The sequence below is a fragment of the Lycorma delicatula genome, chromosome 1 (genome assembly GCF_047948215.1).
Source record: "Lycorma delicatula isolate Av1 chromosome 1, ASM4794821v1, whole genome shotgun sequence".
Lineage (NCBI taxonomy): Eukaryota > Metazoa > Arthropoda > Insecta > Hemiptera > Fulgoridae > Lycorma > Lycorma delicatula.
The window spans coordinates 127,816,852-127,838,702 of NC_134455.1; the positions used below are offsets into that span (position 1 = coordinate 127,816,852).

Sequence of the window (21,851 nt, forward strand, 5' to 3'; positions counted from 1 at the left end):
GTTTTTCATTTAAAATGTCGTAAACTACTGAACGCGAAACAAAAGAAAATTCAATTGGAAATTGAGAAACAAGCCTTCTGTTTTCCCAGTTTTATGCATTCACATTTTCAGTCAATTCATCAGTTGTAACAGTTGGCGACCAGCATTCTTCCTTCCTCCATAAAACAAACGACACCATTGGAAACTTTACCTTCGCACATAATACTAGGCCCGTAAGCATCAACAATTTCTCTATGAATATCAGCAGCAGATTTGTTTTTCGCCAGTAGATAACGAATTACTGAATCGCACTTCACAACTCGCGGGATTATTTATAGTAGGACTAATTTCAGCCAGGCTAAGAGGAATAACATTAAACTATTGCTGCAAACAGATTATCGTTGATATAAATAAACATTCTACACTCATGCCATCAATTTCCAACGCATGAAATGGTGGCAAATTGAAAACGGCCCTTACTTAAAAAAACATGCCTCGTACATTCACCAAACTTTGAATTCTGGTTCAATGAGAGCTGAATGTATATCACGACTAACTCCAGGATGAAAAGATTTAAGCAGAGAAAAATAAGAAAAATGGTCAGACGGGTACTATGAACTATTAGTAATTCATTATTTACTAATGAGTTTAGTAAACTCTTCACCAAGCATTGTTTAATTTTTATTACATTGGAACCAAATTTATTAAACTTCAGCTGATGTCATCTGGATGTTGTTACCCTCAGAGACTTTCTGGCTGTGTAAAATAATCAAGTTTTAAGAAGAGAAGTTTACTCTCATACCAAACCCATAAGTTTGTTGGTAGTATGAGTTACAATTAAAAATTAAGTCAATTTGGCTATACTGCACTGAACCATGTTTTGATCAATATTTGGCTGTTAAACTGATTCCTAAACTTAACTTAAAAGTATACTTTTAAGTTAATACTTGAATTTCTTTATGTGAACAAAGTTATTGGTAACAATGTAGTGTTTTTTTATTTTCAGAATAGAATATTAAATATAAGTTTTCTGCCAAATTTATTTTTAATGAGAATTTTTTTTTTTCTTTTTAAGCATATTTATTTACAACATCTTGGATTTTTATCTTCTGTACTACATTTTTTGCTATATTTAAAAAAGAAAACCATGTAATCTCACCAAATGAAGCATATTGCCTTAGTAGAAATTATTGTCCAGAAACTGTACAAGAGAATTATAATATTTTATTCTCAATTTTGAAACTGAAACCTGTCTATTCATTAATATTGATGCTTCTAATGTCAGCGGTTAGTCAAATCTTTGTTTATTATTATTATTTTTTTACAAGTGTTGAATGTTCTTTTTTGTGGTTTAGTTAAAAAGAAAAAATGTCTCATTTTTTTTTTCTTATAATGAAGTATTAGTTAAAAGCTATTGCATTCTAATTTTTGTAAAATTATTAATAGGAATTCGTATTAAATTAAATTCAATAAAAATTAAAAACCTCACTGAAAAAAAGAAAAGTAGATTGCCCATTAATAGGCATTACAAATTTGGTATAAGATTAATAATAATAGTTATATTTTTTCCATAGTTATTCACCTTGTTCCTTGGTGATGTTTCTGATTGAAATATATAAATTGTTTGGACTGTGTAATAATTAAAGTAAATAAACAGATAATCAATATTTGTCCATAAAACTCACATTGTAACTTGCCAGAAGAAGAGTATAGGTTCTACAGTGAAACTGGATTAATGCAATCACCTCATGTACTTTTTTAGTGTTTTAAATTTATTAATTTTCTATTTAATCGTAATACACAGATATTATGTGTTATATGCTTACTTTGGTAGAAAATAGTAAGAATGTTGGACAGTCCTGATGTACACCGTTAGGTACATATTGTACCTTGAAAACAGATGTTATCCAGAGAATGTTTTTATTTCAACAATAAAAAAAGTGTGAATGGGATTCATCAACATTAAAGAAGTTAACTATTTGAAAATTTAACTCAAGTTATTCCCATTATTCAAGCAATATCAAAAATCACTCCATGCAAGTATCACTCCATTTATGCAAGTATTTGACACTAAGTCAAACTTTAGAAAATGTTCACAATATCCCAGGCAATTTTTCAGTTCAATTGGAATGTGTTAAAAACACTGCCTCCCAATAACGAAATTAGCACTTTCTTGCCATCAATACAAAGTGAGTATTAGTAAAACCTCCAGCCTCTTCTTCCTGACTTAGTAATCCCCCTACAATCAAATAAGGACAGCCACAGTGAAAGTAGAAGCACGTATTAAAATCCATTAGAAGTTCGCTGTTCACAGATTGCATTGATTGAATGCTCATTATCATTTCTGTTTTTATTTAATTTCTAAAATGATTTAATTGAGTGATTTTTTTTCTTAGGTAGGGTTTGCAGTATGTGAAAGTATTACTCCAATAAAATTATTAGAAGCTGGTGTAACAATAGAAGATATAGCTGTTGTAAAGTCAATGAACATACTGGTACAATTATTTTTACCTTTATTATTTTCTAATTACACTACAGACAGAATTACAGTTCATTCATATTTCGTTGCATATTCATTCAGGTAATAAAGTGGTTAGTGATTAGTTACATCCACAAAATTCTTATTTATTATTTTAAGTTTTGCAAATAAACTACTTAGTTTAAATTGTTAAAGTTTTGGATTGTTGAAAATAAAAACAAGACAAATAAAAGCGTCTCATCTTAGAGTCAAATTTCATCATCATTTTTAAACATTTTCTTTTACTTCGACCCAAGTGGTTGGGAATTAATATGAAACTTTTTAAAAAGTGTTTGTTGAATATTGAATGATATGTAATGATTGCGTATTAATTTTGGTGTAGAATCCTGACTTCTCTTTATTTTTAAGTTGTCTTAAATCTTCATTTTCAATGAAAAAAAGATACTAACAAAATTATTCTTTTTTATTATGTTGTACCCACCATGTTAGTTAACAGATGCTAAACAAGTAGATGGTATATGGTATAATCAGATGATATGATGATGGTTGATATCAGTCTCATGTGTGCTGACTGCAGAGAATTTCAGATAAATCTCCTAAGTCACACCACAGGCAACCGAATGTTAAAATCATAAAATGTTAGTTTGTGATCATATTTGTGCCCTGAAAAAGAATATGAAGAACAAACAGAATGTAGAATGCTTAAAACATATTATATATATAATATTTCCCAACAATATTTAATGGCAAACACGCAGCCACTAAGATTATTCTTATCTGGAAAATATTTGGATTCATAGTCTCTTCAGTAGAAGGAAATATTAATGACTAAAAATGGCAATCCACAAATAAATTTTACATCTTTGAGAAATTTCCTAACAATACAATCAGTTGCTAATAGTATTCACCAATCATCACACTTGGTTTTAGAAATTAAATATATTGTATATATTCATATCCAAGTTTCCTACTTATAAATTCCTTTTGAAATCTGGAATGCCCAGTAATTTGATGAAAATTTTGAAAGCTCCCAAGAAAATAAATATAAATTGCAAATATGAAGACATATTGCAGAAAGTAACCAAAACAGTATTTTTATGGAAGTGGGTATGCCAGAAAATAACAAAACTTCCTTCAGATTGGACTAACCCTTTTCCATACATATATTGGAATAAACCTAATATTCATTGTTATACTATTTTTAATTAAAAAAACTAAGGCAACCACTGAAGGAAGGTTGCTATTGATAGAGATTTGTTTCTCTTATTGCCAGCTCTATGCAACTTATTCAGAGAAATTATACTTACCATTGAATGATTTAAATTTTTAAAGAATTTTATTGAAACAAATGTTCCCAGTAATTAAATTTATTCATGTACTCTTCCTTTTGCCTATAATCTCCATGTCATGATTAGACACTTATTTTATTTTTCTTTAGTTCCTTGAAATTTTTAGTTAACCCATGATCTATTCTATTCACCTTCATGCTGGTTAAAGTGTAGGATTTCATATTAAAGAAAATTATCTAAGTCCAGTGTGTTAAAAAAGCAAAATGATAAGCAATCAAGGCCATGGATTGGCATTGTCTATCATAATCTATATGCTACAATTAGAACCCAATCAAATTTAATTGAATAACAACAAATAACAATAACCAAATCAACCACTCTTTTAAGATTCAAGATGTTTAAGTCCAATGAAATCATTGTATGGTTCAGACCACTTTCTTGTAAAAGCAAAGTTTATTTAGATTTTAGCCATCAAAGGAATAGAAAGATATGAAAAATGTAGAAGATACTTAAATGACCTTATTATTATCTGAATAGTTTAAGGTATGAATCCATTTTGTTTCTATATAAGACTGGCAGAGAGGATGAAAAATCCAGTGAAGGTAATATTAAAGAACAGTACATTGAATATATACAGTTTACATGAATATAATCCTAAGAAACAGCCTTGGTAATTGAGTATCTGGATCCTAAGAGTATCTGGCAATTGAAAAGAAAAAAGCTTTTTCACCATTGTTTGTTACAGGATTTAGGGTATAGGAGTGCTTGCATAAGGTGTAATTACATGATGAAGTGCCATAAATGAATTTAGGAGAGAAAATTTGATAAGGTGGATGGACTCATTGCAAGCTAAAAGTCTAGACTAGCTTGTAAATTGTATAATTTGCAATTAATTGATATATCAGCTAGAAGATTAACAACTAAGCACTTAAGTGCATGAAAAATAACAAAACCTGGTGTATCTATAGAGTTGATAAAGCATACTCTCATTATGGTTGTAGAGACTGTTGTTAGTGAGTTAGTGATTATTTAAATGGAAGAAATTTCCTATGAAATAGAGCTTTACACAACAAGCTCCATATTTAATCGGTTTGCACATCAAAGTATGAAAATTACTGAGGTATTAGTGTAACCTCTTGATGTACTAAATGGACAGTTAATAAAAATGAGAAACAGGTTGTAGATTCCAAAGAGCAGTTTGATTTTAGGCCAGACAAAACCAATATTGATAACATTTTTACCTGAAACAGCAAGTAAATAGTCAATTTCTAGTGAAAAAGAGTTATACATTGTATTCTTTATCTTGAGGAAGGCATTTATAACAGTGTCACTGTGAAGCAATGAAGAAAGCTGGAGTTAGCTCCTTGAACATGAATGCTGTTAAACAATTATGTAGAAAGAGCATAATAAAAACAAGGTCAGAGGTAGTTGAAGGAATTGGTTATAAATAAAGAACTAGGACATAGATTCAAGAAGCCCAAATCACTTTTCAAATTTATGTGAATAAAATTCTGAGTAGAGAAGAAAGTGTGAGGAGATAGTAGTAGGTTTAGATTCCAGCAAGTATACAGTTTATTATAATAGGATTATAAAAGTACAAGGATAGTATCACTTGTATGTTTAGGAAGTTGAAAGAAGAATATATAAGAGATGGTGTTTGGAAATAAATATGCACCAGATACACAAGGTATGGTGATTGGAGGACAAAGTTATATATTTCAGTTCAGTAGAGCACGTCTACTGAATTGAAATATCAGAATATTCAGCTACTTTTTACATTCTTATTTAATAGAATATTACTCCTTCATCAAACATATATCTTTTTAATTCATATTGGTAATTCAGACACTTAGTTTTAGTTGATGCTATTTTGTGGCCTTAAGGAAAGTATAATTATATATATATATATATTTTTTTTTTTTTTTTAAATCCATGACTAATAAAAAAATGTTTTGTAGATTTTTTAAAAATAAAATAATTGGTAAATTGAGTATAATATTAGGAATAGGAAATGAATAAATAATAATAATGATAAATTGTGAGTTTTTAAATTATTTTTGTTAGGTTATTAGGGTTTTTTTATTGGTAGATTGGCTCATGCATAAGTGAAGCAGAGAAACTGCGTACTTCATTCCTTATCCATTCTGTACAGAATGGCCAGGTTAACTTTAAGTCAAAAAGCCAGTTAAGTTAAACTTCTAGAAACGAAGTACTTCAGTTAACTAACAGAGTCAAAGCCAGTTAACTTTGATTCAAAATACACCATCCAATTATGATGCATAATCTTATTTCTACGTTGTGAACATTATTCTACATACTATTTATTTATTATTTTTACATTGTTTTCACTTTATCATTAATATTTTTTTTTTACTGTTAGAACAATAACAAAACTCAGTTTATAATAAATGATTTTAAAGAACAAAATTCCTAACGAAAATGAGTAGATATTGAACGTTTTTATCCATATGACAGTGAGTTTGTGTCACAGCAAGCAAGTTACAAGTTATTAAAAACACATTTTGTAATCATTTTAAGTTTGTATATTATAACAAATCATGTAACATGATGAATCATTTTTTAAGCCTATACCAAGTGATAAAAATTACACTTAATTTTCTAAGCATTTGTCACCGTTGGTATTAGTATAATCTGTATAAAATAATATTTCCACTTACCAACAATTTTTAATTTAAGTATTCGAGCACTTTCAGAGTCACTTCTCCATCAGGGATTATTTGAAGTTATTAATTTAATATTCATGTATATAATTTTTTATGTATAATTAAATCGAAGTTAAAATTGTTATGTTTATAATAGTCAATTGTCAATTAATAAAATAAGTTATACATTAATAAAAATTAATGTCATGTCCGTAAGATGTTTATGACTAACTTATATGGTAGAATAGTCACAAACATCTTACAGACATGACATTATATTTTTATTAACATATAACTTATTTTTTTAATTGACTATTGAATTACTACATACATAACAATTTTAATTTCAGTTTAATTATATGTAAAAAATTATTATAATTTTAAACATGAATTAATAATTATACATGAATATTAAATTAATAACTTCAAATAATCCGTGATAGAGAAGTGACTACGAAAGCGCTCGGATACTTACATTAAAAATTGTTGGTAAGTGGAAATATTATTTTATACAAAATAAATGACATTGTTTGTCATATTAATTAGATTTCAAGTACTAAATCTGTCATTTTCATTTTAAATTCAATTCATAATTTTTGGTCATTTAAGAACATTGTCGATAGAAAGTGTTTCTTCTAAAACTTTATCATTCTTTTTTGTTTTATTAATGTTTTTAAATTAGGCAATCTGTATAAAAATCGATTTAAACAATTCATGGGTCTTTAAATTATATTAAAAATTTTAAATAGGTTATGTAAAATATTTAAAAAATTTAAAAAAACATGAAATGTAAATCAATAACTCCCCATTATCATTTATCATTATAAACCATGGTTTATTATCATTATAAACCATGAATTTTAACGAAACATATTTAATTTAATTAAAAATTTATGAACATTATATATTAACTCATTATGATAAATAATAAATATTTTATAGCACTTTGGTCATAGTGAGGAAACTTGTAAGTGATAAAAAGAATTTTGTCCTAAGATAGATAGGTAAGATTTTCTGATAACACTGATCCCTTATGATTTGAGATAAGCTAGTATCACTGTTTTGTCATCTTATCTTATATTAGAGTAACTACATCACTTAAAATTTTATGGAAATACTTGGGATGTCTCAGTAAGCAAAATCTTGGATGCTAACAATTGGGAATTGAAGAATAAGGATACAATGCCAGTGATCAGAGCCACATTTAATAAACCATTTTCACATTTTTGAGAAGAAAAACTGAGGTTAAACAATGCTGAGTACACTTCATTGCAATCTATATACGAGTATATTTATTAGCACAGTTTATATATCTAATTATCACAGTAGTTGATTCTATCAACTGCTTTTTCCCAGTGAAAAAAAATTTATATTAAAGATATTATTTTAATACAGTACCCATCTCACAGCAATTCCCAAATCCACACCACATGTCTCACATAATCTGATAGTCAAAATTATCTTTTTTGTGGTTCCATTGTCAACTATTGTTTACTGGGCCCACTGGGAATTAATGTTACAGGTAGTATATTTTTCTAATGATAAAATTAAAACCTACATTTTATCTCATGTAAACAGATTTATAAAACTGTGACATGAAGAATTATTTGAACTTAAAAAAATATTTTATTTTGATTAATTTTGTACATTAATTTTATTTCAGATTGCTTGTTTCAGTAATTATAACAAACTTTGTGTGGGTTTTCCCAAACTATCTAAACCAAGATATTTACATATCATATGTATTTCGTGGATTATTAATTTTTATCTATTTACTAAAATATGTAAGTTTTATAAAATATCCATATTGCATTACTGTAAATAAACATAGTTATAGCTTCATTATTGTGAAATCTTAAATGAATTTCTGATGATAAATTATATTAATATTATAAATGTTAAATGCTGAAGCAATAGTACCTTATCTAAACTTAACCACCAGTTATATAGAATGATTTAAAATTGTGCATTACTTTAGGAACTGATTTGAGGCATGTGAGAAAATAAATTTCAATAAAATATATCTAGAAATGCTTTGTATCATTTTGGGATACTTTTCTACTACCTTACTTTGTATCATACTTTGCTTTCGTATAGGATAAAGTATTGATATAAAAAGATTTATATCATTTTCCGGCCACATTTTTATTTTCTTTCAAATTAAAGTAAAATTTCTGAAATATTAACTCATTTTCAGTTAAGTTAATCAATTTTCTCAAAATAAAATTTTTTATCACGTTTTTCTTGTTTTATTACTTACTATATATTTAAAAAAGTTCATTTATGGAAAAACAAAAAAAAAACAATATTTTGACTCAAATTTTTTGAATTTTGCAACTTTCTTTGATACTACTCAAGATACGTTCAGAGACTTTTATGTTCAATTTTTTAGGTTGAAAACTCAAGACCACCAAATTTTTCCCTTTATGTGGGTATAAAAATTTCATTATGTCTTCATTTTACCCTTTAGCACAAAATGAGGAGAAAATATTTCGCAAGCCAAAATAAAAAAAAAAAAAACTATTTTGGGAGGTACACTTATGGGAAATATTTTGCTTATATTTTGTCTTAATTATTTTAAATTACTCTGTACAGGAAATCATGATCATTAATCGAGAAAATTCTATCAATTTTACTGACCATAATTATTATTAAATAAATGAACAAAAGTCATCAGTAAAAGAACGACAAAAATCTTTTGTAGCTCTTTTTTGACTACAATAGCCCCAACAACCCAGTTATTAACTTTGTAGATACCCAGTTTTTAACTCAGAGTACATACTTTTTTACAAGCTTCCTAGAACATCCTGCAAAGTTTTGTTGAAATCCAGTTAACTTGCTGAAGTATTCTTAGTATAAACAAAAAATAAGTGAAATCCTAAAATGAAATAGTAATCACAGACTTTGCTGTTCTGAGCAAATCAGATAGGATATAATAATAATATTAAATATTTTTAAAAAATCAAAGAAATTTGTACTTAAGAATGTTCAAAATGCCTTTGGGTTTAGATGATTTTGACAAAATGAAATAATTTCATTATTGATGGAAATCAAGAAAAAAGTTAAGTTACTGAATAAAAAAAAATCTCTGTACTTCTGACATGACACTAAGAAGAACATAACAGAAATGAAATAATCTAAATTGAGGCATTAACCATAAGGGTGTATACCTGAAAACTGCAATTTTGGTAAATGCAAAAAAATGTTACAAACTTATCAGAAGTGATATACTTTTTTTAAATTGAAATTTTTTAATAATACTTGGCAAAATTATTAATTATAAAGACTAATATCACAACAAAATAATATTTAAGTTTAATTTTTTGGGGGTAATGTTATGTGCCCTTTTTATAACAAGACTTATATACATCAATCTATGTGAAAGAATTGAACAAAGTTAATTGGTATATGGAACAGAAAAAGCATATTGTTAATAGAATAATAATATTGTTAATATTGCTTCTTTTGTTATTAATGCTACAATATTATTAAGAGAAGAAGCATAATATAATTAGTAGGATGGGAGTCTTCACCTGTTAAATAAAGGAAGTGAAGAATTGTAGGTGGCAATAAAAGAGATTACTTCTAATAAAATCACAGAATAAAGAGAATTAAAAATACATTCTGAGAAAGAAAAAAATTACCAGAATTAATAGTTTAATGAGAAATACCAAGTAGTCATGCAAGGTAAAGGTAGCTTATGGAAAGTTATCATACAAGACTCTGTAAATGGCATTGTGACAAAGAATTTTAATTTGTGATAGAAGGGAGATTGAAAAGCTAACTAAACAAAAGAGAACTCTACAACAAAATTAGGCAATTGATGTAGGATATTTGTATAGCGATCTGTTTATTTTGAAATTTTGAGATTTTCACCCTACCAAATTTTAGAATATTTAGCTATATTAAAGATGCAATTTGTACATCACCACTGCACCACTATTTGTTTGCTTTCTTTGTTAGACTTCCAGAATTTGATGTTTAGCCCCCATTCCATTTGCTTATCTGTTCAACATAGTCAAAGAATTAAGCATGTATTCTAATAGGAGTCATACATTTTTACTTTCTCATGTAAAGTATATATAACAGAAGTATTGAGATCTTGCCAAACTTACATTTCCAGATATCAAATCAGTGCAGATCAGTTTTCAGGTTCTCAAGAACCTGAAAACTGATCTGTACATCTGTTTTTATCCTTAAACTTAGCTTGATTTTAGAAACAATGTAAAACATTCATTTTATTTCATTATTGTATAAATAGTTACATTATAATCAAAACTTTAGTCTGAATAAGCACAAAATAAAAATTAACTTCCATTTGGTACATGCTGTATGTATAATTGAAAAAATTAATTACAGATAACGAGTAATCTCTGTTATTGAAACTTACCAGTTTCAATAAAGGATTTATTTAAAATGGATGAATTTTTAAAATTCATTATTAATATTCATCTTAAAATCTTAAAATGTTTGTATGAAAATGTAATATAGAATATTTTTAGTGGACAAAAAATGCAAATCTAATCTGAACCTTCCTCGTGAAAGGTGAAAAACTGCCATGGAGGTAGCCACTTGAAAATTTAATAACAAAATTCTGTTAATGAAGGAACAGAAATTTGACTGATTAATTTAAATTAATTTACTGATGTTATTAATTTTTATTTTTCCAGGTAACTACTTATATTATGATTGTGGCAACCTTGACATTTTTTACAAAAATTAGTGATCCATCACAACATTGTGCATATATAGCTATACTAAACACTTCATATAACTTTAGCACTTCTTGGATAATTTCAGCTGTTTTATGGCTTATGAATATGCTAACAGTTAAAACGTGTACTACAGGAAGTATTTCTTGTAATAATTCTGAAAGTACTCAGGTAATCAATTTATATTTAATTTTATGAAGGCCTTTACACGTATACTATTTTCAGAGTGATGTTTTACAGGTGAATTTCAAGTATCATTTTTCTAAGAACAATTTAAATGGAAATGTTGAAGAAATACGTTTTCACAAAATGATGTCTTAGCAATATAAACTTTATTTAACATGTTAGAAATTTACTAGGGAATGAGGTAATCCATCCTTAACCTATCTCATGTTGTTTTAAATAACATGCAAAATGAACCTGTGAGATGCATAATTCCACAGAAATTTCTAAAATCCAGGCCGGGTTTATCTAAATGACAATGTCATCACCCATCTCTCTGCTGGAAGTTCTGTACATTTGTATGTCTCTGTGTGTTTTCATGCAAAATCTTCAACTTGATTTATTCCAACTTTTAACCAGTAATTTAACATTTTCTATAGTATAAATAACTCCTATATGGAAATTAATAAAATAATGAACTAGTTATTTGTATAACAATTAAAAAAATAGACTTAATAATTCAGTCTCAAAAAAAGAAATTCTGGAATTCTAATAATTAAAAACAACCCAAACTTCCAACGCTTTTTCTTTTTTTAACCTCCAGAATCACCGTTAGATATAACTTCAGAGGATGAGATGGATGACATGAAGCGTGTGAAAATGCCATGCCTGACCAGGATTCGAACCTCCAGATATAAGGCTGAGATGCTACCACTTGCGCCACAGAGGCCGGCAAACTTCAATACTTAAATTGAAAAGTTAATAGTCAAGATAATTCTTACTTGTAAAAAACTATTTTATCACTAAAAGTTCTAAATATTTATAACAGTATTTAAAAAGTTACATTTTGTATAGCTTAAATTTTTTTTATTTTAATATAATTGTAAAAGGGCTGATTGCATTTTTTTATTGCTAAACCTTAATTTATATTAGTTATTACATAATTATTAAATTAAAATAAATTCACGTTAAAATCAAACGTTCTTTTGTTATACTGTTTGATGTCAATGGGATTAATATTTTCAACTGACAAAAAGAAGCATCAGTTTAATTAATTTTATATATATTATAATTAATTAGCATCAGTGTTATAAAAACAGCAAAATTCTACCAAAGCAAACTCCATTTTTCTGTAATTAAGTAATTAATCTTTCAAAATAAGGGAGTCATTTACTAAAGTAATTTTATTAGAAATGACATCTTTTAATAAGAAATTCACTTGAACTTTATTTTTGACCAAAATACTAATCTTTTTTTAACACAAACCAATAGAGGATGCATTAAGTAAATACTGTCTGATAAAGTTGTGAAATGTTTTGTTTTATTTTGTTCTCATCAGTGCCTTTCTTTAATTCCTTCTTTTTTTTCTTAAGATTTCAGTTTTGTAAGACTTAGCTAAGAAAGAAAATTAAAAATATTTTTGAAACTGCTGATTCTGACATATTGGGGCTTTCATTTTATTATGCCCATGGTAATTCTACTTTTACTCTAAAATTTTTTAGCAAAAATTAAATCACTTGAAATAAAATATTTCCTACATCCTATAAATGTTTCTGCTGTGCCCACTTATCACGATGGTTTCGTCTCTACGAAATTATAAAATTTAATATTGCTAATTATTTGGATTGTTTCAATAATTTTGGGCTATTTTTAAGCAAACACAGACATATTGATCTAATTTTGATGTTAGTATTAAAGAAATGCTCATCTTGTTTTAAAGTCTTAGAATACAACCAAAAAATATTACAGAAACAGCTAAGTATTTGCCAGTAGGCAAATACTGAAACATAATCCAAGAAATCTTTCAAATTTAAACATGTTATGACACACAACTATCTATTACTACTGATGATATATTATTAAAAACCCCTTCCAACAAACTTGTAAACAGACAAAATCATTAGAAGAAATATACATTTTTTTACATATATGAGATGTAATCAAAAAGTAAATGATCTTTGTTCATAAAAACAAAAATAAATAACCTATTTAGTTCAATGACTTGTTCCCTTTGAAGTAGGGCTCTTCTGATATAATATGCTTACACACTTAACCCAACAATATTTCCATTGGTGGAAACATTTTTCAAAGTCAGTGTTAGTGAACACCATAAGTCCTCTAGTCACATTTCTTTTAATTTCCTCTCCGTCTTTCAAATTCTAAGATAGGAAAGAATTCTAAGATAGGAAAATGCCAAAAATTGCAGGGAGTCATATCTGGTGAGTAAGGAGCCTGCTAAAGTTGTTAATTTCTGTGTTTTGCCAAGAATCTCTGAATAAGTTATGATGCATGGACTGGAGTATTGTTGTGATGAATTTTTCAGTTACCATTTTCCCAAAGATTATAGTCTTTTGAATTGAACAGCACCTCTTAGCCGACAAAGAACATAGTACTAACAGTTTGTCCTTGAGGAGCATTCTCGTGATGAATAATGCCTTGATAATCAAAAAAGACAGTCAGCATGACCTATACATAGCTTTGTGATTGCTTAGCTCTTTCGCTGTGAACAATTTGCAGTTTTCCAATGGGATAACTGTACCTTTGTCTCAGGGTCATAACCATAGATCACGTTTCACCTCCGATTACTCTTTTTTCATAAAATCAAGATCACTATTAGCACAGTCCAGTATGCCTTGTGCAGCTTGTAGTCGGTTTTCCTTTCTTCATGAGTGAGATGTTTTGGGACAAATTTTCCCGCTACGCGCCGCTTCCCAAGATCTTTTTTTACAATCTCTCGCTGTATCACTAAATATATCTAACAAGATGTATCTGTACAACAGATCATACTAGATCTGTTATGAAAATCTATGAGCCAAATGATTTTCCTACTTCAACTTCAAGCTCTATGAATGTTATCGACGGACTTCTGCTCTATCCATCTGCCTAACCTGTTCAATTTTTTCGGGATTTTTGCTGATGAAGGTTTCCCATAACATTCGTCATTTTTTACAGACGTTCTGATGTCTTGAAAATGACGAATATGTAACACCAAAAGTTGTTTGGATTTTCCTTGTTGTGTACTTGTTTGTCACCAAGTCTGTGACAAAATTTAATACAGATTCTCTGTTCAACCTGTTCAATCACTTAGTACAGAAACAAAAATATGACATGCACTACTCACCCGTTTTACTTTCAAGGATGCTAAGCAATGGCAGCCAAACAGTGAATCATACACAATCAATACTAATCAAGATCACATTCCATGACAGTTTTCCTTTTGTGCTATAACTGGTCCGCAATAAAATTAAGGTTTGATTCTTTTAGATCACAACTCATACATGAAAAATAGCACTGTCCTTGCAGTTACGATCAAAGACTCACAAGGTATCAGTACCTCATAATATTTTTAAATATTAGCATCCTCAATATGATAAACCACTACATAAATATACAGATATTAAAATGTCTTAATCTCACCATCATTAAAAAGTCTGTCGCAGTAAGAAGGGCGGATTTCTGATTTTAGTTAACCTTGAAGATGTACCCAAAAACCCAGTTTTTGCCCCTAACTCTGATTCTCCTGAAAATCGATAGGATTTTGTTTCTATTAGGTCATCCTACCAAGTTTCATCAAAATCAATTAAAAATTGTGCCCAACAGAACGGAAAAAAAACTGTAAATGTATCCAAAAACCCCGTTTTTTCTCGTAACTCCAGTTCCTGTGAACTGATTTACTTGAAAATCAATAGGGCTGTATTCCGAATACGTTTACATAAACCTACCAAGTTTTGTCAAAATCGGTTTAGATATGTGTACGTTAGATCGAACGAAAAGATCTTATATATAACATTTGTATTTAAATCTGACCGGGGGCAGTAGTGATTTCCATCTCTTTGAAAATTCGCTAAAAAAAGCAATAAAAATATTTAAATTTACAGAAAAGCACGTAAATCACAACATACAGAACACATCTAAATACGATGTACACGCTTATTCACAGTATCTTAATTCACCCAACTTTACTTTAACTAACAACTTGTCAACAATAAACCAAAAATAAGAATCGAAAGTGTTACTAATGGAATATCTCCTGATATTCTTCGTGATGTGTGGCATGAAACTGAATATCGTCTAGAAATTTTCAGTTCAACGCGCCACAAAAGGTGCTCATGTGAGACTTGTTTGAAGTTAATAAGTGTTATAAACAAAACTGTTTGAAATGCTCTGTTCAAGCCATCAAAAAAGGTATGAAAAAAGAACAAACTCGTAACATTTAACATTTGTATATCAAGACATTAAATTAGCTAATTAATGTGAACTACGGCTAAATTCTATATCAAAATTTATAAATATGTAAAATATCTCTGTACATATGCTAAGGAAAGGCGATAAATGGTTTTGCACCATTTACAAGACGCCATAAATTTGGTTATGCTGGATAGGGAATTTCCCCCCCAGGTGTACAGCAAATAGATTTAAAATGAAAAAGTGAACAATGTTGAAAATGCAAAAAAATAGTCTTCTTCTTCTTCCATCACAGTATAGGCAATTCATCTATTCCTGTTTCAAAGGGTTACCAGCACTTTCTTGGCCGTCCCACACTTCTTTTGCCTTTCGGTCGATAGTGTATTATTCCCTTGGGGAACCTTCAATCTATCATCATATTAACAAGGTCCTTCCTCCTCTCCCTGTTTTCTACTGTTGTATCGCATAAGGGTAGATCATTTAACTCTCCCTGATATCCTCGTTCCTAAAATGATCTTGTGTAGTGCACGCCTTAACCAAACGCAGGTATCTCATTTCCACTGCCTGAATTTTACTGAGCTATCTCTTCGATAAGACCCAACCCTCAGAGCCATACAACAGAGTAGGAACAGCCATCACTTTATAAAACTTCATTTGAGTCTCATTCAGCACCTTCTTGTGCATTGTTCTCCTTACTATTCCACAAATGGTGGCTTCAAATCTAGAGATCTTCTTATCGTAATCTCTATCGTTCTTGTAAGTAATATCACAGCCTAGGTAATTAAAATGAGATACTTGTTCAAGAATCCTATCTCCTAGAATAATTTTTAATCTAACAGGAAACTTTCCCAGAAATGCCATGAATTTTGTCTTTGTCAAGGATATCTTCATATTATATTGATAGCTTAAACCATTCAGATAGAACACAGCCCTCTGCAAATCATCTTCTGTTCTTTGAAGGATTACTTGATCATCCACAAATAAGATGTTATTGACGGATACATCACAGTTTATATGTATCCCTTGGCTCACTGCACTCTTCCTTTCTCTACACGTTTCATCTATATATATATATATATATATATATTAAACAGAGAGGGAGAAAGAGGACAACCCTGCCATACACCTCTATTTATCACAACCTCCTCAGTCATCCTCCCATCGCAGACGATTACTACTGATGTCTTTGCATACATAATTTTAATAACAATTATTAAATATTGTGGAATCCCTCTTTTCATCATGATGTGCCTTAATTTTCCTCTGAGTACCCTATTGAAGGCCTTCTCATAGTCTACAAAGCAGAGATGTGTCTCCAAATTAAACTACTTTTTTGCAATGATCTATTGAAGAGAAAAAACACCGTCTACGCACGACTGGCCTCTCTGAAAACCCACCTGGTCACCCATTAAAACTACCTCCAAAATGCTTTGCAGTCTACGATTGACAATACTGCTGTATAACTTATAGCAGGTGCATAACAGACTTATCCCTCTGTAATTCTTCACCAAACTTCTATCCCCTCTCTTAAAAAGGGATATCACCTTGGCTATCTTCCACTCCTTAGGGATTTTTGAACTCATCCAACACATATTAAGTAAGTGTAAGAGGCGCAGCTTAAATAATGTGCCTCCACATTTCAAGAGCTCAGAGTTAATACCATCTACTCCTACTGCCTTTCTGTTTTTTATTGTTTTCAAAGCATTTTCCAATTCTTTCATTTCTATCAAATCTCTTTTCAGTAGGTTCTGAGTCTTCTATTATAGATCTCTCGTACCACAAGTCTTTGTAATGTTCTATCTATTCTTCCTTACCTACAATTTCCAGTGTCTTTTTATCTTTTGCTGAGCTATTTAAATGTTTCATGAGTTTATAGCCAATTGTTTGTCTGCCATGTAGATCCTTCTCCATCATAGATGTAAACCTGTCCCACGATTTCTGATGAGCTCTTCTCACTATGATTTTAGCATAATTCCTTTTAATTTCATACTGTTATCGTGTGCTGTCTTGAAGGATTCTGTATCATAGCCTTAAAGATAGTTAAAATTGTAATTTATTTCATTGGCCTATTGATGTGGCCAATAGCCACCAGCACACTGATACAACCAGATTCCGTTCTATGTTTTGTAGCAGCTGTATTTGTCATGTTTTCATATGTTCTGTACAGTTTCTTACTATAACATTCAAATCACTGTACTTACTTTTCCCCTGTTTAGAAATAAATTATTAAGACAGTAAAAAAAAAAAACCAGTGAACATGTTATTTGTTTTTATTTTTATAAAATATAAAATGCAAAATTTTTGTATGAGTATTCTTACTAAACTATAATGTAAAATATGTAATATGAAAACAAAATGTTTTTTTTCTGACTATCTTTACAATTCTTTTTACTTGTAAAAGTTCTCCTGAATTTTTTTTAATTTATTAATCATTCTGCACATCCAAAGTCAGATAGTATCACAGACACACACATCCAGAACTTATAATTAAGATTTTATAGAAAGGGAAATGAATGATATGCACATGTAAATATTGTTTGTTTAACATTCAAAATAATATAAATTACCATTAAAATAAAAAAGATCATTGTAACAATAAATTACAAATTATAACAAAAATGATGTACAACAATATTTTTAAATAATTAATGTTTTTATATTTACAGAAATGTATATTCTAAAATAATAAGTAGAAAATATTAACTTTTCTAGTGGTTAATGTTTTATAATATATGTTTCTCTATTGCTGTAATTGCTACATAATTGATCTTTTGAACATCTCAGCGTTTAATCAGTAAGGTCCTGAGTCCTGGTCAGGCATCACAATATTATTTATTCACTAATAATATTATTCATAAACTACAAAATTTTCATTTGATATTCGCAAGTACAAGCATCAACCCTGAGCAGTGAATTAATCACCTAAAAAAAGTATAATTGTTAATTTGAATTCAAATGGAAATTTACCTTTCAAATTGTATGAATAACATTGCTCATTGTTTCATTCTGTTGTTTTAAAATATGATTTATTTTATTAAGAAAGACAGAAATCCAAATGTATTTACAACATATACTTCATATGCATTTGTTTATTTTTGTATGCAAATAAATGAATTAAAAATTCTTTTTTTCTATTTTATTATTCCCAATTATAAATCTTCTCAAATTTAAATCTTTAATTTGTTTACTTTTATATTGTCTTCTCTAATGAGTATGTATTGAAGAGGGTTAGATGACTTTTATCTCTAGTATTCTTTATTATAGATTGTATTTTGAAAACTAAATTACACTGTTTTATTAACAGTATGTTTATACACATATTTATTAAGAACTTGCTTATATACCAGAGTGGGCTCCTTCATCTGATAGAGGCTAGAGAATATTCATCCATGAACCTGATTTTTCTGTCATATTTGAGAGATTAAAGCCAAAATATTATATTTATTTTGTGAAAAAGCTATTTCTAAAGGCACCTGTTATTATTGGGAATAGTTATTTTCAAAATCACCAATCAAGATGAGTATCACTATAAAAAGATTAATACAGTACAGATGAAGTTAGAGATGTTATTAGATTTGGTTGTCTTCCATTAGTGATGTTCTTCATAAGAATTCTGTATGAATAATTTTATTCTTTCGTTCCAGAAATCTTGAACATAAACTACAGAGAAGCTTATTTTTTTTTTTTTAATGTGCCTTAGATATATCACACCAATGAGACCACAATTAATACGATATACATGGAGTATTTCAGCAATTCTCCGCTCCTTTCCAGTATTTGCATAGTTGATTTGAAACAACTTCTAATACAAAGAGAAAACAGTATGATAATGACTTTCTTTCTCCCTTGTTCAATGGTAAAACTAGAAGTCTTAACTTCTCTTAACAAGACTGAAAATCTTTTCCAACTTCTCCCATACTTTCAATCCTACACCTCTGACTCTAAAGGATAGCTAAATTAATTTAATATATTTACATTTCCTTTTATCCACCCACACTCTTTTTTATCTACAATATTTAAGAAATTACTTTTGTTTAAAAGAAGCTGCATTTAAACCAGCAACAGATTCATGAGATTTTAATCTTAAATTTCGTTTATATTTTTACATTAACGGAATATGTCTAAAGAAGGCATATTGCCTTCCTTTTTTATGGAAGTTGACTAGTAAGGCATCTTGCTAGCTAAAACTGCATATTTAGAAGAAAAAACTTTATGTGGAATAAGAGGAAAGATATTTATTTTTTTAAATTGATAAAATTTTTTTATTTTAATCAAACACCATCAAAGGAGTAAAATATATTGTGAATAAGATAGTCATGAAAAAAATATTGATTGCTGAATTATTAGTCATCACTTTGTGTGAACGTATGGTTAACTGTTAAAAGAGTAACACTCAATGTTTTTTTTTAAAAACTGGGGAGTTCTATGGATAATGACTTAGTAGATGTACCATCAGTCAATGATATTTAATCTTTATTTCACTTTTTTTTTATTTTCATGGATGCTACTCTTGTAACATTCTAGTTATGTAGAACTATTAGATTAAAAAGCAATACAGGTTTTAATCTTTCTCAAGACCAGTAATTACTGTATAATTGGAAATAACAAAATCCATTCTCTGATTGTATCAATTTTTGAAGAAATTATTTTGATAAGAACCTCAGTTAATTCATTGAATTGAGATGACTAGCTGTTTGATCCACTTTTCCTTGGGTTTTTTAAATCTAACTTACTCTTACACTACTCTTTAACAGTAGTTTTATAGCACTCAGTTTTATTTCCAGTCCTTACTATATCATCTGGAAATCAGAGAGTAAAGTGATACAAATATATAAAATACTAAAACAAAAATTGCTCTCAAGTGGATTTCATCTTAATCAAAAGAGCTGAACAATACTTAGTTTACATACACACTTTTATTAGACTATTTCTGTTTACTTTTAAAATAAATGTAGTTTAAAAGACATATATGCAGTTGTTCTTGCTTTTTTTTTAGAGATGCATAAAAAGTGAAGGTCAATGTGTTATAACTGTGGATGGTTATTATATAGGAGCAATTATTTGTACATTACTTGGCACAATATGGTTGAAGTGGGTTCAGAAGCATATGATACTTTTAGATACGTATGGTGTCGGTTCATTAAGAAGAAATCGTCTTAGTTCTAGGTATTAATCTGACTGACAATTACCAGTATCTTATTTAAAATTGTTTAAAAGTAGAATTTCATGTTATTCCAAATTTGTTCTCCAGAAACAAAATAATAAGGAAAATTATTAACATTATTTGATCCTTAATAGAAGTACCCAAATTTCAACAATGACAAGTTGAAAGGCAATGTTAAAATAGTTAAACATAAACAATGCAAAACAGTACCTATTTTTTCTTCCTGACTTATAGCTTTAATTTACATTCCTACTTGAATCACTTTGCTTTGAATTTATTTCTAATATATTTCTTTTGAATAAATTTCTTTTGTAAATTTTTAAACTCAGAAGTTCATCATAGATAGATTATGATAATTTCAATAATAAAGGTAAAGCTACGTGAAATATTTCAAAAATGAAAGTCAAAATGGCGGTATATTTATTAAAACAATCCTATAAAAAATTCAAGAGACTATATTTGACGTCATATATCATAATCTTGTATTACGATTTAATGAATTCTTTTCTGGTATTTCTCACAATAATATTGACACATTTCAAGGTAATTAACCTTTAATAATTTTGTTGATTCAACACTTTTGTTTCTAATTAATATCCAAGAAAGTAAAAGTTTTATTTTGGATATCAAAGTAAACAATAATCAGTTATTTATTATTGATAAAATTCCTAGCTCTATTACAGGAATATGTAAATGCTTGTAAAATTAATTTACAAATCTTCATAGTCTTCTTCTTCTTCTTCTCCACTTCAGAGACTATGTAGCCAGTTCTAGCACTATTATCCAATCTTTTACTAATTAATTAACTTTATCAGAGTATTTCTTAGCTGCATTAAAAATCTATTGTTATTTCTCTTAATAAGAAACACTCTAGATTTGATTTACAAAATTATGAGACAGTTTCACTGTTATTTAGATTATTTGAAAAAATTCTGCAAAATAAGTTTTAAGTTTTATTGAAAAACGTAATATAATGATAAACATTCAGAATGGTTTAGAAAATACTTTTCCAAAGGCAATCTTCCCTGTTTTTGGAAAATATTTTACACAAATCATGAAGCAAAAAATCCTTTTTTCTTGTATTTAATGTATTTATTTTTTTTATTGCAATCTCAGTAATTCAATCTACAGTAGTGTGCAAATTAATCCAAACAAAGGGAATTTTTTGTTTATTTCTACGTTGTGGCTACACTGCGTGATAACAACCATTCTTTAAGT

The 21,851-nt window shown here is 28.6% G+C and overlaps 1 protein-coding gene across 2 annotated transcripts in view; it reads left to right on the forward strand.

Annotated features, from left to right (window-relative positions):
- The window catches only part of LOC142318181 (acetyl-coenzyme A transporter 1-like), a 64,251-nt gene extending 43,537 nt beyond the window's left edge, over window positions 1-20,714 (forward strand). Inside the window, exons 5-8 of one of the 2 annotated variants that reach the window (XM_075354733.1) lie at window positions 1,055-1,266; window positions 2,376-2,474; window positions 11,081-11,293; window positions 20,466-20,714. In XM_075354733.1, the coding sequence (XP_075210848.1) occupies window positions 1,055-1,266; window positions 2,376-2,474; window positions 11,081-11,293; window positions 20,466-20,642 (701 nt within the window). In that variant the 3' untranslated portion in view covers window positions 20,643-20,714. Of the gene's footprint in view, window positions 1-1,054; window positions 1,267-2,375; window positions 2,561-11,080; window positions 11,294-20,465 lie in introns of those variants that run through there. The other variant, XM_075354734.1, reaches the window with a different exon arrangement.
- The last annotated feature ends 1,137 nt before the right edge of the window (window positions 20,715-21,851 follow it).